Source organism: Stegodyphus dumicola, chromosome 8 (assembly GCF_044657685.1).
Source record: "Stegodyphus dumicola isolate Sdum_Otavi_A_Nest chromosome 8, ASM4465768v1".
Lineage (NCBI taxonomy): Eukaryota > Metazoa > Arthropoda > Arachnida > Araneae > Eresidae > Stegodyphus > Stegodyphus dumicola.
In genome coordinates, this window is record NC_140775.1 from 129,570,864 (window position 1) to 129,585,784 (window position 14,921).

A 14,921-nucleotide genomic window follows, 5' to 3' on the forward strand; every position below is an offset into this window, starting at 1 on the left:
TGTAAATTTTCATCATATACAGAGAATAATTTAACATTGCAGAAAATTTTGCAGATAATGAATTTAATATGGAGAATTATAGCCTCACTTTCATTTCAAGGAAAAAAATAAAAGTACCGTATTCTATCATGATTAAGAAAACATTTATGTGCACTATCACAAACACTGTTTTAATAGTGACTTAAAAGCACGGTTTCAAATAATCTAGTTAAATTTTGAAGACTTGGATTTGAAATAAATTAATTCCATTCCCACTTGAAATTTTATTTTTAATCATAATAATTATTACTCGTAAAATTTTTCATGAAGTCATAGCTATTTTGGATTTCCTGAAAATGTGTGTTGTTTATAAATGGGCATTCGCTCGTGGGCTTTTGTCTTGCAGCTTTCTAACTGTTCAAGATTATCACATCATTTTCCATATCCCAGATTCTCTGCATGATAAGTTAACTGGCCGCTGGCTATTCAGGAGGGAAACCATTGCGTTCCTTTTCTTTTGCCCCAGCTGTGTGAAAAAGCAGTTAAAGAGAGAACCTTGCTTAATTGCTTTATCCCCTATCGAACCTAGGCTGCCAAAGAATGGCCTCAGAAGGGACGGGATGGCAGAAGAGCAATTAAAGGGTGGTCAGGAATAAATTAAAGAGGGTTTTAAATGTTTTTTGTTAGTTACAAGAAAATAACAATATCTGAAATTCCGCTTGTAACTGAAGTTAACCCTTTTCCTTGCATTTCTTTAGTCTAGTTCTTAAATAACTTTTTATCTAAGGATTTAGTTAGAATTTTAATTATTTTAAAAATTTCAATAACTGGAAAACGAAAGGAATTAAATATTTCTTAACCATTTTTAAAGGGATAATTCACTGTTTTTGCAAACAGTTCATTTTAATTTACCGTATTTATTTATATACAAAAACTTTCAATGAAGCAAATTTAAACAGCATTTAAAAACTGAATTTCACTGGAACACTTCTTTTGTGAGTTTTATGCTGTTATTACATGTTGAATATTATTCACCTAGATTAAGAAAAAGAAACGCATAACATGTAAAAATTTATTATTTAGAAAAACTATCAAACTTCAGTCATTTTCTTCACATGGAAATGCATCGTTTTCCCTATACGAATTCCATATCCTGACAACACAGAAATAGTGGCCACATAACTTCTAGGAGATATTTCTTATAAACCTCGTGTATTGTCGATCAAGTAGAAAAAATGCTCAATTATGGAGCTACGTTTTGAATATTTTTTTCCCTTATTGAATGAGTTCAAAAGTTTCTAATATCTTGTTTTCTAGCATGAAATATTCCACCAGTTTTTAGGGTTTTTTCCTAAGAATAATTAATTAAGCAGAAGTTAGTAAGAACAAGTAAGGTATACTTCAAATTTGAACGCTTAAGTTTATTAAGTCTGGTTATTAGCAAATAAACGTTTTTGAATTCAACGTCAAATTTTAAACTTTTTTTTTTTTTTAAATTTGTGTCTTAACTTTTATTTTCAAAAAACATGCACGTAATCCAAAGTTTTATATAACAAAAATTAGTATAAGAGAAGTGAGACAAATTAAATTATATGTACATTCAGTCACTATTCAAAACTAATTCTGTCTAAAAGTTGTACATTAAGAAAGCGTCATTCATCCAATTCTTAAGCTTTTCATGTAGGCACAAGGCTCACCAGCGACCAAGTGATAAAAAAGCTGAACACTGGTAGTTCAGTCCAAGGTTCATATCTCGATGGAAAGGCTGACTGCATGGGCGCTTTCGTGGTTTTCCCCTTGCGTAGCATGTATACGAGCGAGTTTCCTTTAAAACGTCCTCCACAAAGGCATGCCTTTCCTTGGCTTAGTGCCATTTCGTCCGTTTTCTTTTCATGCCGCGTTCGAAATAGTGTCGCTTGTCTGTGGCCTTTCGCACTTATTCCGTCTTTCCCGTTTCATTCGTTGTTCAAAAAGTCACTTTATGATTAAGAAAAGATATATTCAGACGAAATGACCCTTACTACATTGAACTGACTTAGCCTTTGAGTTCTAATATTTATTAAACATTTTCTTTAGATAAATTTATTCCGAGCAGAATAATGAATTTCAGATATGTTCAAGAGGCGTGTTTTTGAATCTAATTCCATTTTTGTCGTTATAGTGTCCATTTTTTAATTTCTGTCGTTATAGTGTCCATTTTTTAATTTCACATACTTCTAAAGAAATAGAACCACTGTTCCTCTGCTTTGACAGAAAATCAAAATGTAGGAAGTGTATAACAAAGATGTACATGTTTTACTAAAAATATAGTGAGCCCTCTATAAACGCAACCGTTCACGGTTTTAAAGGATTTTGGTTGTAGATATGGTGGTCTTAGAAATATGATATTCACTGGCAATGTTTGTTTATCTTCACAAAAAATACAGGTCTCTTTCAAAAGGCGACGTCTTAGAAATGTCTTCAATAGATATAATTCACTATAATTACTATTTTCTAATGTGTGTGTGTGTGTGATTATGGCAAAGCCTCGAAGGCTATCTGCCTAAGGGGAAGAATGCTTTCGTGGAGGGCTTTCTAAGGGAAACTGGCTCGTATACACGTTACACATGGGGAAAACTACGAAAACACACATGCAGCCCCAGCCCGTTCACAGGATTCGAACCTCGGACCGAATTACCAGTGTTCAGCGACTTTACCGCTCGGCTGCTGGTGGGCTTATTTTCTAATGGATAATGGAATTAATTTAATCTAATGTCAGCCAGAAAACTACTATTTACAATAGGGAGATTTAAAAGCACTGTAACTGTAATTATGAGCACAGTAATTTTTCTTTCACAATCAGCTATTAGATAAGATTAGCTGCTTTCCGTGTATTTTTCATGTTATATAACTGATATCCATACGTCTTGAACAAATATACAGCAAATGCAAGACAAATTATTAAAATATTACAATTTGAAACATTAATACTAATTTTCTATTGCTATACATAATACTATTAATGAATGATGAATTTATATAATATGTATACTTAGAATCTAAAAACGATGAATTTTGAATCTGTTGACTGTATAAATATATATTTATGTAGTTACAAAATTTTATTAGATGTTATTATATGCATAGTTCTTTGTAATCTTCACAATCTCTAATAAAATGCTTCATATTTATTACTATACTTTGAGGTGATTGTACTTAAATTTGTAGATATGTTGACTTCTAAGAGTTGTTCCATGCCCCCCCAAAAAATAAATAAAATTAAAAACACTATTCCAAATTGCTGTAGTTAAAGTATTAAGATGTTATATTTGGAATTCATTTTCTGCCAGGGTGTCAGCTGACAGTTTTAATTTATTCAGAAATATAAAAGAAAATATCCCTAGAAAATTGCCAAATTATAATTGTTACATTTAAAAAAGCTTTCGATGAGAAATATATTATAATAATATATATAAATGGGCTTTTATCAGCGTGGGCTTATATCTATGACCACATTAATAACATCTTCATTTAAACAATTAATCAACTATGCTGCTTTCATTGTCTTTAACACAATGTTATTATCTCTTCATCTTTCATCATAATTTTTGCAGCAGTTAAATGAATAAGTATTTTTGTGTTGAATGATCATGCCTGGAGTTTCTCTCAGCATTTATTTATTTATTTATTTTACCTCGACTTTCTTTTTAGCCACCTTGCGAATGAAGATGCCTGCTAGGTGATGTCATTATACTGAAATATGAACTCACCAGCCAGATGACTCAAGACCACTGAAGGAGAAACTCGCACACTGCAAGTCGTGATGGGTTTAAAAATTTTACTTAGACTTTCCATGTACCCATTAATATTATGTACGAGTATGTTTCTTTGTTCATATTAAAATTTGCTTTGTGCAAAGATGTATTGATCATTTGCATAAATGTCTCTCGAAGGATTGCAGATGAAAGGAATATCATCTAGTCGCCCTGGCAAAAGAACCTGCTAAAATCAAGGTAATCACTTTCTTATGTTTTACTTGATTACTTGAATATGAAAGATAAAAAGCCATGACTATATGGAGGAAACATAAATGCATATAATAAATCGCATTAAAAATTAATGTGAAACAGATTCTGTAAGTGCTACTAAAAAGTGCACTGCTCAATAAATTAAAATCATTAAAAGAAGTCATCTTAATATAACATTTAACCATTTTTTGCAATAAACGTTAGTTACACCATAAGTGTCATACATAAAATAAGTTCCTGGTCTATTGTTTCTATATTTTAACATTTTCCTATGTATATAACCTTTATATCACAAATTAATATTGAAATTTCTCCAGAGCTGAATTTTATTTAACAGTAAAGATTTAGTCTCCAGTAGATATTAAATTCATTTAAAAAGAGAAATGAAATATTTGTGCAGTTTTCATTACTTTTCTTTTAAAAAAGAAGCAAATGGCGATTTTTTCATTTCCTCATGTAACCCATACAAAACAAGATTAATCATTACTATAAAGATGTTATGTTAAAGAACCATTTAATGCCATACATGGAATAACTGAGTGAAAGCATTGAGAAATATACCTCCAATAAGTAGTATACTATGTAAATACATAAGAGAAAAATTGCAGTCACTAATAAATAAGTCCTTTAAAAATCAATTCACAGATAAAAACAATGGAAAAAATAGCCTTTTACACATACAGATTCTTTTATATAATTTTAGTACCTTTTTTACTATCTGCACCCCCCCCACTGAAAAATCATGAACCTGCCAACTTTGAACAACACTCACAAACTCAATGGCAGCTATATATATATATATATTTTTTTTTTTCCAAAGCAACCAATTTTTCATGCTTTTTGTACTGTGATTGTTCCTATGTACACAACAGAGCTCACTAAAACGAAAAGAGAGAGAGAGGGAATTCCATAAACTTGGCATCAAGTAACTTCCACATTGCGTATCGGCCAAAAGTGACATGCCCCTGGCCATATCATGGTTTGTTACATGACTATTTTCACAACATACTGCTTTACCCCATTAATACTTCTTTATGACTTTTCCGTGTGGCTGCAAATAACTCAAAAGTATCCAATTTTCTTAATTTATTCATACTTTTGACATTCTGATAAAATTCACCACTAAATTTCTTATTACGCTTCAGATGACAGCTATAGCAATCTTACTTCTCACCCATGCACCACAAAAAAATTGTGTCTCCTCTACACGAATTCAAATCACATCATGTGAAATGTTTTAATGGTGTACTCTTAACTTCTATTAAATTTTATACTTCAATACCTTCAGTATTGAAGCAAAGAAAAAAAACTAATGAGCTAATATAGCATATGGCCTGCAAATGTTTGTCTTCCAATCATATGCCATATAGGAAAAAGGGTACTTCTTTGTTACAGCAGCACCCAGCTATATTCGGCAATTTTAGATTTGTGCCTAGATTTCAAGCTATAATTTTGACATGCTTGTAAAGCATGAATGTAAAATTAAACATACAATACATAATAATAACAATAATACTCGCATGACATTTTCTAAGAATATTTATTATTTTATTCCTTATAACTGCTCCAGTCAATTGCAGCACCTTCACATATCTTAAGCTATTTGTTACACCATTTCATGGACATCAACTTCTCTGCCCAAGAATACATACACCTAATAGAAGTGAGGAACTATATTCTGTAACCACTGAACCAATTTCCATCCCAGAGAGTTTCCTCTCCCCCAAGCTCCAAACAGTTTTGTCGTTAACAAAGTTTCATGTTGTAGTCATTTTTGCATATTCCTTTGTCAGGTAAAAGACTTCTTTCTTGAGAAAATTATATGACATCCACCTCATTACTCGGTAAATTAAAGATTATTAATGTAACATTCACACAAAAAAGCAATGAACATGTTTTTAAATAAATAATGCAAATTTGAAAATCTCACGAAAAATGAAATCTATAAGAACAAAAGGTGAAAGCAAAAATGCAACACACAGCCAGATTTTCGCGAGATATCTTGGTTGATTAGCAATTCAATCTTGGTGGCCGCTATAACAAAGAAGTACAAGAGAAGGAGACATGATGGCAAAATTGTAAATAAAGATGAAGTTGCATGCTGAAGTAAAAAAAAATAAACATCTGAAAATAATACATTAGTTTCTATAATAATGTTCAGCATGAAGAAATACATGAAAATGAATAAATCACTTGTTCTAAATCTATTTCACTGGTGTCATTGTATTTTAATTCTTCAGCATCATTTTCTGTAGACAAAAATGGAGATGAATTCAAGTCTTTCTGATTTATATATGAACTTGTCTCTGTAACAAATAAATGCCAACTTTTATTTAACATGTGTTATATGTGAAATGAAAGAATTCAAAACTTAAATAACAAAAACTGAACTGCATGTAATCCTTCCTAACTGAGATTTCATTTAACTTCCAACCATGAAAAAAGGTGAAATAAATACTCTGTGCGTAGGGAAGTATAAGTATTTTATAACTCTCTAAGTTACAAATTCCAGATTAATGTACATCATGTAATTAGTTTATGTAGTATTAAAGTTACAAATTCCAGATTAATGTACATCATGTAATTAGTTTATGTAGTATTAAATAATAATTAATTATAATATTAATGTATATATATAAGTCAAGAGATCTCAAAACCATGCTCCATAAACAACTTTCTCTTTTCATATCATTTTTAGTCAACATTATAATTCTGCATACCTACTCATTTTGAAGTGAAGAATTTTATCTCTTCCCACCCAAGCATTGTGTTTTTATGTTCAATAGTATTCTGATACACTATGTCGACATGAAACCTATATAAGTAAGCACAGTTTAATATTTCTTTTCAAATACAAATGAACATTTTGACAATCATTCTTTTATATTTTGCTTATAACTGATATGATACTCCTGACATACTATAGATATTAACTGAGCTCAAGCTTAGGATTTTACATGCAAAGTAACTGCATGTAATTTTAACCAAGTAAAATAAAACTGTACTAGTCTCTAGGTTCAGAGAAAAACTTCAGTTGAAGAAATAACAGACATAAAAATAAATTTTACACAGTGAACCTAGATCAAAGAATAATTGTGGATTATCATAATCACCTTAGTAGCAGTTGCCAAATTTTCAGAATGTGCCAAACTGGCAGCTGTGCTTTAAGATTTGGCATATTCTTCAGGCAACCTTGCTCATAAATCAAGCAATGTTGCTATTTTCGTATACATTCTTTTTATTGCATTCCAAGTTTGGTTTTTATAAACAAATTATAATATTTTCCCCTGAAACTCAATTTTAAAATGTGAGTTTGAGGCAAATATGAATTCGACAATAATGGAAGAAAGTAGAGTAAAATTGCTGCAGGAATGCATTATTTTGCCACAAAATCACTAAAAGGACAAGCGTCTGATAATGATGAGAGCCAAACAATGAGAAGAATTTGATACATGGCCAGTACATAATTCTCTGATGTTTTGAAGTAAAAACAGAGCACTGGTACATAGAGAAACAACAGCACAAAAAAAATTAATTCAAAGGAATTTCATGAAAAATGTTTTAGGTTTTAATGTATCATATAATCCTTCTTTAAGAATTTAAATTTGTATTTTAAATTGTTAAAGTGCATTTTCTTTTGATATGTTTATAATGTCTGCTGACTTATAATAAATATAGACAGTTTCAGAATAATTTCTTTAAAAAGCTGTGAAAATCACTATTTGCACTCGATAAGTACCTTTCTCACCAAGCTGCACCAAAGTGGTTGTTGTGTGAATATGTATGTACTTGAAGTTGTTCTTACTATTATCACGTTCTAGTAGACTTATAAAATTTGTCTATTTATATCCTTGTTTTTTAACAATGAAAAATCAGAATTAATGCACATTTTGGTAACTAAGATAAAAAAGAAAGTCTTTATTTCTACGTTCTTGTATAATCAAAACTTAGAAAGACATAAAATCCCTTTTACAAAAGATTCACTGTGAAAGAATAATACAAAAGAGTAAACATAATTATGTGCCCACTCTATTTTCATCTAGTTATAAGTTAAGTGGACTGTTAAAGTACTACTATGAAAACAAGTATCCATTGAACATGCTTGGAAAATCAATAGACCTAATCCAGACCACTGCAAATAATTACCTCTAATTTGTAACTTTAATTCAAGACATTCAGATTAAAAAATTACCCTTAAAACTAATTTTTATTAATTAATTCTCAAATGAAAATGGATTGCTGTATACTTCGAAAAAATACAGAAAAATTTGGAGAAGAATGAGTTTTATTTTTTAATGTATCATGTAATCCTTTTTAATAATTAAAATGTATATTTTAATTTGCTTATCTATGTTTTTTTTCACATATTGATAATATTTGCCCCCTTATGATGAATATTGATAGTAAAAATTAACAAAAAACAGCGATTTGCAGCCGATAAGATACACTTTTATATTTTCATTAGTAAAAAATTGCCAAATTGCACCCAGGGGGTTTCACTAATATGAAAGCAACAATAATTGTATTTAAACATTTATAGCAGATATTACTAATATACCACAATCTTAAATTTTTGAAAAATACCTTGTTCATAATTATGAGCACCATCTGGTAAAGCAAGAGTAGGTAAATGCTTCCAAGGCTCTGGTAAATCACTTCCTTTACCATTATCACCATCAAATAGTGGAGGATATGAATACTCGACCTGAAAGAAATTCCTTAATTATAACTAGCTACTGGTTAATGCTAAAGTTTTCATTAAAATTATTTTTTATAACATTTTCTATATTACAAAAATTTTCTATGGATTTTTAATTAACAAATTCACTGAGAAACAGTGTTACTCAGCAAAACAAAAGCCTCTTGGAAAAATTACTGATTACTAATCTAAATTCACATACACAAAGTTTCTTTTAAGCTTTCTTTCTTCCCCTCATCAAAAACACACGAATGAATAATACCCATAAAATCGTACTTTTATAAAAACTTGATTTATTGCAAATTACTTGTTGACTAAACCTTCTTTTCCTTTTATACTTTCACTGAATAATCATACATTTCCTAAAAAGTACTTTCTAAATAAAAAAAAATCATTTAACAAGATACTTTGATTTCCTACAAAAAACTGTACAATGATGATAACCAGATCAGTCTTAGCTATCCTTACGCAATGAGGTATAACAAAAATGAGATACATTCCGCAAGAGAAGAAGAGGAAAAATGTGGTCACATGGTTTAAGAACAAATTCCGCACGTGCTATGTTTACAATGGAGTCGACAGCTGATATTCCGCTGAAATTAATTGATTTTTTGAATTTTAAAATTTATGGCTATTGCAAGAAATTAAAAAATACCCTTGGAAATGATTTCTCTTTCCTTGATGTCAACAAGAAGGGTCTTATGTTATTCAAGGAAAAACACATTAACAATATTTGTTTCAAAGCAATGTCGGATAGCATGGTACCTATAAAAAGCTGTCTTAAGGTCGAAATGAAGAAATCAATTAATTATGAAACATCTGTGCAAATTTCTGCAGAAAACGAGGTAAGATTTATAAATTTTTCTTGTGCATGATGCTTGTCAGTATTAGTAATGTTTTTATTAAGAATATTAATTGTATACCAGCTAATTGAAAACTATTCCCAAGACCTTGAATAGCGTTTTTCAAACTTTTAAATGTATATGCAATAATAGTATATTCGTAGTTCATGGATAGTTATTCTAAACTACTGAAAAAGACGAATTCAGGAAAGATCTGTTTATCTCCAAGAACATAAATACAAAGCCAATTTTCTCTCATTAATATTAATTAGTGTCATAGAATATTTTATGCTGCTAAAATTTTATTAATTTCATCAGGATATGTTTTAATATTTTAGCTGTTGTAATCGATTTTTAACGAACACACATAAATATTGGGATGTTAATTTTTTTTAATACCTTCCCATTGTAGATATTAAGGACATCAACAGCAGTAATATTAGAAGCATCAGTAATTCTGAAACATTTTAATATAAAAGGATGCTTTTATAAGAATTTATACTTAATTCTAAATTTTCATGGGAGATTGCCGAGTTTTTTAGTTTAAACATTAAATTAGCATGTATATTTATTTAGTCCTTGGAAATCGGTGGTTGTGTTAATCTATAATTTGAGATAACATGTGCCTTAGATATATGCATTAGAATTACACTAATCTATTACCTACGGTGGATCTTTTCAATAAATACACTTGAAAATCTTTTTGAGCTACACTTCAAATTTATTTTTTGAATATTAAAAATGTATATAGATAGTACTTTTGTATTATTTACTATTAAAAAATGAAGAAAAATGGGTACTTTTCCGTTTTGCCGGCGCAAATCTCGCCAAGCAGACTTTGTTGGCAGCAACATACAGTATACACGTAAAAAATGTTAACAAATGTTAGTTTACAAGTTTAAATGCAAGAATTATTTCAATTTGTAAGAATAGCTTACTCTGAAATTATGTAAAACCACAGTGCTTAACTTTGCTAGTGCATTCTCATTAGAACTGATGAATTTAATCCTCGATTTTGCCTTTTCTATATTTTCGCCTTCAGGTGAGTGGGGTGATTGCATCCTAATTGACTCTTTGTAAATATTCTATGTGATTGTTTATCAGTATTGAAAGAAACAATCAAAATATTCTATGTGATTGTACGTCAGTACTGTAAGAAACGGCTGTGACTAGTTTTGAAAATGAGGCGTAAAAGGTTACCAGCGAAGATATTCCATTTGGCATCAGTTGTATCATTATTGGCGACATTATCATTTGCGCCGGCAAAACAGAAAAGTACTGAAAAATGATTAGTTTCATAGCTACTACTGCAGTGAACTCTGCTGCACAAATCTCTATAGTTTTCTTTTTGACTATTATATTATAGTACACAAAACGTATACTATAATTTATTATGTGTTAATTTGCAGTTTATACTATCAATAGGATAATACTCAGATGCTAAAAATAAAATTTTAAGTTGCATAAAACTATAAGTTGTAGAAGCCATAATTCTCTCATAAGTATCTAAAATAGCTAGAAACTAATAAAGTGCAGAAGTAGAGATGACTATATTTTGAAATAAAGCAAATTCAGCTTAACATTTCCCATCAGAACATTAATAACATGAAAATACGGAAATATTTTTCGACAACGCTACAGTACTTGTATGTAGTATTATTATAGCTGTGCAAATAAAGAGTTATGTCATATCCATTTGCAACTGTTTTCTTTAACTACTGTAAGGATTGTGTTAATTTTATTAACAGTTAAATTTTAAGTTCCTTTCCTATCAAATTCTTAACTTCAAATTACTACTTCCGGCCAGAACGTAGTTTTGGAATCTTGCTGAATATTTAATGAGGAGGAGTGGTATTTAAACCACAAAATTACTTACTGAGTCAGAGAGAATCAGAGTTTCTGATTTACGCGCGTCTGCCTTTTTGGCCACTCTCTCTCTCTCAAAGCTGTTATTACGCTCGGCCGTAATCAGGCCCTGTCAAATAAGTTAAGGGGCCAACTCGATTTGAGCCTTGATAGCTTTGGCTATACTTCTTTAGTTAATCTTAGTTTTAGTTTAATTCTTTGTCTTTTAAGTTCAAGCCCAAGTGCGGGCTTTGTTTGTACACTCCCAGGTGGAGTTTTGTTAAATCTTATTGGAATAATTAAGGGTTAGTTACCCTTCTATCTTGTTTCTTCTTGTCACCGAACTCAAGTAATTATTTGCTTATCAGTTCTTAGATTCTTCACTTCCAACCTTAACTTAGAATTCCGAAGTGAGGAACTCTACATTTGGCTCCCGAAATTTTTTCAACGGACCATGTTGTTAGAATCCAGGAAGTTTACGTTGACCTCTCTTACCTTTCCGGTCCCTCTAACATCCACGAATACAGTAGAAGGGTTTGGATTCCTCGTGGAAACGTTACGTGCATCTATGAAACGAACAGCAACATTTGACGGCAAGGCCTCAGTCCTGACATTTTTGGAGCAGTTGGACCTACATTTCACCTTACACCCTGTGAATCAGCTACAAAAGGTGATCATCACTACTACAGCCTTAAAAGGTCAAGCCCTTAGCTGGCAGAAGAGTATAGGAAAGTTCTTGTTAGGGGACCCAGGATCTGAATCATATAACTGGGAAAATTTCAAGTCTGCATTACTAAGAGCGTTTCCAGTCGTTCAAGATCGTGCGAAGCTTGAATCAGAATTGTATAGTAAATACCAAGGCAGTTTCGAGGATTTCATGGAGTTCATATTTTAAATCCATTATACGGGAAAAGGCGCGAAAAAGAAATTATCGAAGTAATTCTACCGCGTCTTCTACCGTCAGTGCAAGATTTCCTCGAAGTGTGTAATCGGCAAACATTAGAAGTTCTATTTCAGCTTGCGGGGAAATTCCAAAGCAGAAGAAACTCAGAGAAAGTGTGTGCAAGTCAGTATAGACAGTACTCAAGATTTACTTCCCAAAAGAAACCACAAGGCGTATCGGCAGACGGGAAAAAGTAAAAAGTTCAATAACAAGAGCGCAGATAAATCTAAGGGCGGTGGATATAAAAATCAGCGAAAAGAGGCAGCAGGTAACCAAAATTTAAACGCAAACCGGTGATAGAGAAGGGGCAGCGGTCACCGAGTGGGAAAGAAGACCCCTCAGAAATTTCTTTAAATACAGTGGTGGTACAAAATCTAGCTATACCGGAGGTACAGATTCTGGTAAATAATGTACCAACCACTGCACTCCTGGACACAGAGGCACAATATTCATTCCTATCAGAATTTTTTTTAAAAAAGCATTTTTGTCGTTACAGACTGTTTAAAGCCATGGCACAGAAAGTAATTGCTGCCCAAGGCAAACAGTGCATATGTTTAGGGAGAAACCGCACTGCATGTTCAGATTTAAAACGAGGTCGGCCATAATTTTTTAGTCATGAAAAATTTACTCACGTCTGTTATATTGGAGGGTCGATTTTTTATGTGCATCCGGCGCAAATCTTAATTTTCAGAATTCTATGGTTCAGGTGAACAGTAAAACAAAATATCCCACATATCCCCTACCAATAATTGACAAAATAATTAGAAAAATTCGCTCGACGAAGTATATGACAACCCTTGTTTTGACTTCCGGTTACTTTCAAATCGCCGTTAAGCCGGATGATGTCCAGAAGACCGCATTCATAACAAAATCAGGTGTCTATACCTTCTTAAGAATGCCCTTTGGTTTAAGCAGAGTGCCAGCTACATTCCAAAATTCTATGGACATAGTCTTGAAGCCACTTTTAGGTAAAAGTACAATTATTTATCTTGACGATATCATAGTTACCAGAAAAACATTAGAGGAACATTTGAAACATTTGGAAGAAGTTTTTCCCTTACTTAACGGGGCCGGTTTCAAAATAAACGCCGGTTTCTAAATAAATATCTAATAATGGCATAGAGACTGACGATTCAAAAATTAAGTCAATTAAAAGTTATCCTCCCCCAAATACTGCTAAGAAATTGTCTTCATTTTTGGGCTTTTGTTCCTGTTATAAAATGTTTATAAAGGACTTTGCGAAAATAGTTGAGCTTCTGCTGATGCTAAAAAGAAAGAAAAGTAGATTTTCTTAGACAGCTAAGACGACCACCGCTTTTGAACAACTAAAGAATGCCCTAATCAATGCCCAGTTCTTAAATTCCCAGAAGGCGAGCAAGGTCTAGAAATTTCAGCGGATGCATCCGATTATGCAGTTGGAGCGGTGCTCTCCCAAAATGGGCAACCTATAGCTTTCTTTTCGAAAACCTTGAATGCTACTCAAAGGAACTATTCCGCTACAGAGCGAGAAACGCTCGCTGTGTTATTAGCAATTCAGAAGTTTCGTGTCTACTTCGGAAGTTCACCGATAACGGTCTACTCAGATCATGCAGCAGTGGGTCGCTTGTATTCAGGAAAAAATTTATCGCCTCGCTTGATACGTTGGACTTTAAAATTACAAGAGTTCAACTTAATTATAAAACACACTCCAGGAAAGGAAAATGTAGTCGCCGATGCCCTTTCACGCATAAAAATTGATGAAGAAGGAAACACAATCAAGTGTGCTATGCTCACCAAGAGTTATTGAGTTCCGTGAAACAATAAACATAGAATTGAAAAAGGACCCGGAATTTTAAAGATATTTACGCATACCTGGAAGACCCTGAAAACTTTGAACATATAGATTTAACAGCTATTCGCAATAGGGCACAGCATTACAAAATAATCGACAAATTGTTATTTTATACAAAAGTAACAAATGAAAACCAAGAATACCGACCAGTGATCTCAGTGAGTCTACGTTTAAGTATCTCAGAGGAGTTGCACTGTAAGAATCTTAAGTTTTACTAACGTTTATTTTATTTTAAATCTTTACTATCACTTCTTATTTTCTACTTCCGGCCAGAATTATAAGCGTGAAGGATTTTATGCAAAGTTGTCTGGCGAACGCCAAGTATTTAAGTGTGGCCTTTTTGCCAAGCAGGAGAGAGGAAGCAGTGAGTTCGAAGCAGGCCGCTTACCTTAGAAGTTACGCAGTTGCTATTTGCCTTCCAGGCCAGAGGTTTTAATCCTCTTGATAAATTAAACGTATTGTAGTGTTTACATACGCTTCCTGTTATTATAAGGCCAATCTTATTCTAAAGTTAAATTAGAGTTTAGTTTTATTTTTATACCTTTTACGTTAGACCCCGAGTGGAGGGTCATTGTATTCCGAAGTACGGAAGTCATTGTATATAAAGAAAAATAAAGGGTCTTGTATACCCTTCGTCTGTATCCTGTCTACTTACTACAATTAGTGAACATAGCTTTAGTAAGCTCTCTGTTCCTAGTCAGGTCACTGTATGTTTCCGAAGAAGGTTAGAAGAAACATTGAACCTGATAGTGGCGCCCGACGAAGAATAACCATG

General features: G+C 32.1%; 1 protein-coding gene across 8 annotated transcripts in view; it reads right to left on the minus strand.

The window, feature by feature from the left end:
- LOC118183214 (late secretory pathway protein AVL9 homolog) overlaps positions 1-14,921 on the minus strand; it is a 172,651-nt gene that overhangs the window by 130,915 nt on the left and 26,815 nt on the right. For all 8 annotated transcript variants that reach the window (XR_015042726.1, XR_015042727.1, XM_085822404.1 and 5 more), the window contains one exon: positions 8,571-8,691. Coding sequence is in view for 5 of the 8 variants with exons in the window: in XM_085822404.1 (XP_085678530.1) it covers positions 8,571-8,691 (121 nt within the window). In the remaining 3 variants the exon portion in view is untranslated. The remainder of the gene's footprint in view (positions 1-8,570; positions 8,692-14,921) is intronic.